We start from the raw sequence: 1,649 nt of genomic DNA, 5'->3' as shown, positions 1-1,649 counted from the left end.
AATTTTTTCCTTACGGATCGTCTTGGTACAATTTTTTTCCAAATATCAATTTTTTCCAAATATATATCAATGTTCCCAAATATAACAAGTGTGCAATTTTTATTTTTTTCGGATACCAACCTATTCACTAATATTTTGGTACTTTAAACCAACTTTTCTAAACTTAAGGCTCATCCAACCAAAGTTAGACTGAACTTTACGGCAATATAGTCTTTTGTCACTTATTATTATATATACTTTTCTCATGAAATCATCACATTAAATTATCTGACTTATTTAATTTTACAATTTGATATTAGCATCAAGAATGTCGAATCTCTCGAAACTACAATTTGAGGCTCTAGATATTTCTGGGAAAAATTATTTGGCTTGGGCCCTTGATGCTGAAATTAACTTAGCTGCAGAAGGTGATGGAAATGCTATCAAAACAGGAAATAATGCATCAGAACAACAAAAAGCAAAAGCTTTGATATTCATTCTCCGTCATCTTCATGAAGGCCTGAAAAATGAATACCTTACTGTTAAAGATCCACTTGTGCTGTGGAATAAGTTAAAGGAAAGATATGAACATCAGAAAACAATAATTCTCCCCACAGCTCGGTACAATTGGATACACTTGCGGTTACAAGATTTCAAAACTGTAACTGATTATAATTCTGCAATGTTTCAAATTACTACTCAACTAGAGTTGTGTGGAGAAAAGATAACAGATGTTGATATGTTAGAGAAAACTTTTTCTACTTTCCATGCCTCTAATGTGCTCCTGCAGCAGCAGTATAGAGAGAAAGGGTTTACAAAATATTCTCAATTGATTTCTTGCCTACTTTTGGCTGAACAGAATAATCAACTCTTAATGAAAAATCATGAGGCCCGTCCCACCGGTGCCGCTCCATTCCCAGAAGTGAATGTAGCTTCACACCAATATGATGACGGTCGCGGTCGCGGTCGTGGTCGCGGTAATGATCGTGGCCGCGGTCGTGGTCGTAATCATAATCATATTGGAATTTTTAAGAATTTATATTCTCGCCAAAAGCGGCAAAATCATGAAAAGGGAAACAGTGGACAGAGTAGTAAGAATAATGAGAATATTTGTCATCGCTGTGGAAGCAAAAATCATTGGGCTCGTACCTGTCGTACACCCAAACATCTGATCAATCTCTATCAGCAATCACTAAAAGAGAAAAGGATTGAAACTCATTTTGCTATCGATGATGCTGTTGAAGATGTTCATCCAAATTATACTCATTTTGCTATCGATGATGCTGTTGGAGATGTTCATCCAAATTATGGTAATATGGATGTCACTCATTTAGAAATTGGTGATTTCATTGATGATCCAAATGGAAGAATTGATCACCTTATTGGTGATGGGAGTATCAAGAAGTAGTTTTTTTATATATTGTGGCTACTTATTTTGGATTTTATATGTAATAATTAAGCTATTATGCTTAAACTTGCGGACCCGTTTTTTTTTCATATAACATTGTCATTGGTATTTCATTCTTATTGCTATTGTTATTTCATTCTTATTAGGCAATTGATTTTTATCGTTATTTATTTTATACTTTTGTTATTTATTTTTTTTAGAATGAGCTTTGACACTAGCATCAATAAGGATGATACATGTCTTGTGGATAGTGCAACTACCC

General features: G+C 34.0%; 1 protein-coding gene across 1 annotated transcript; it reads left to right on the top strand.

Moving 5' to 3' along the window:
- Positions 1–307: 307 nt before the first annotated feature.
- On the top strand, positions 308–1,387 carry LOC123905283. Its single transcript, XM_045954894.1, has one exon. It carries the CDS (start codon positions 308–310, stop codon positions 1,385–1,387), a length of 1,080 nt encoding a protein of 359 aa, XP_045810850.1.
- The last annotated feature ends 262 nt before the right edge of the window (positions 1,388–1,649 follow it).

The sequence above is a fragment of the Trifolium pratense genome, linkage group LG2 (assembly GCF_020283565.1).
Source record: "Trifolium pratense cultivar HEN17-A07 linkage group LG2, ARS_RC_1.1, whole genome shotgun sequence".
NCBI lineage: Eukaryota > Viridiplantae > Streptophyta > Magnoliopsida > Fabales > Fabaceae > Trifolium > Trifolium pratense.
The sequence above is the reverse complement of the archived record's forward strand: the minus strand, read 5'-3'. Positions and strand labels throughout refer to the sequence as shown.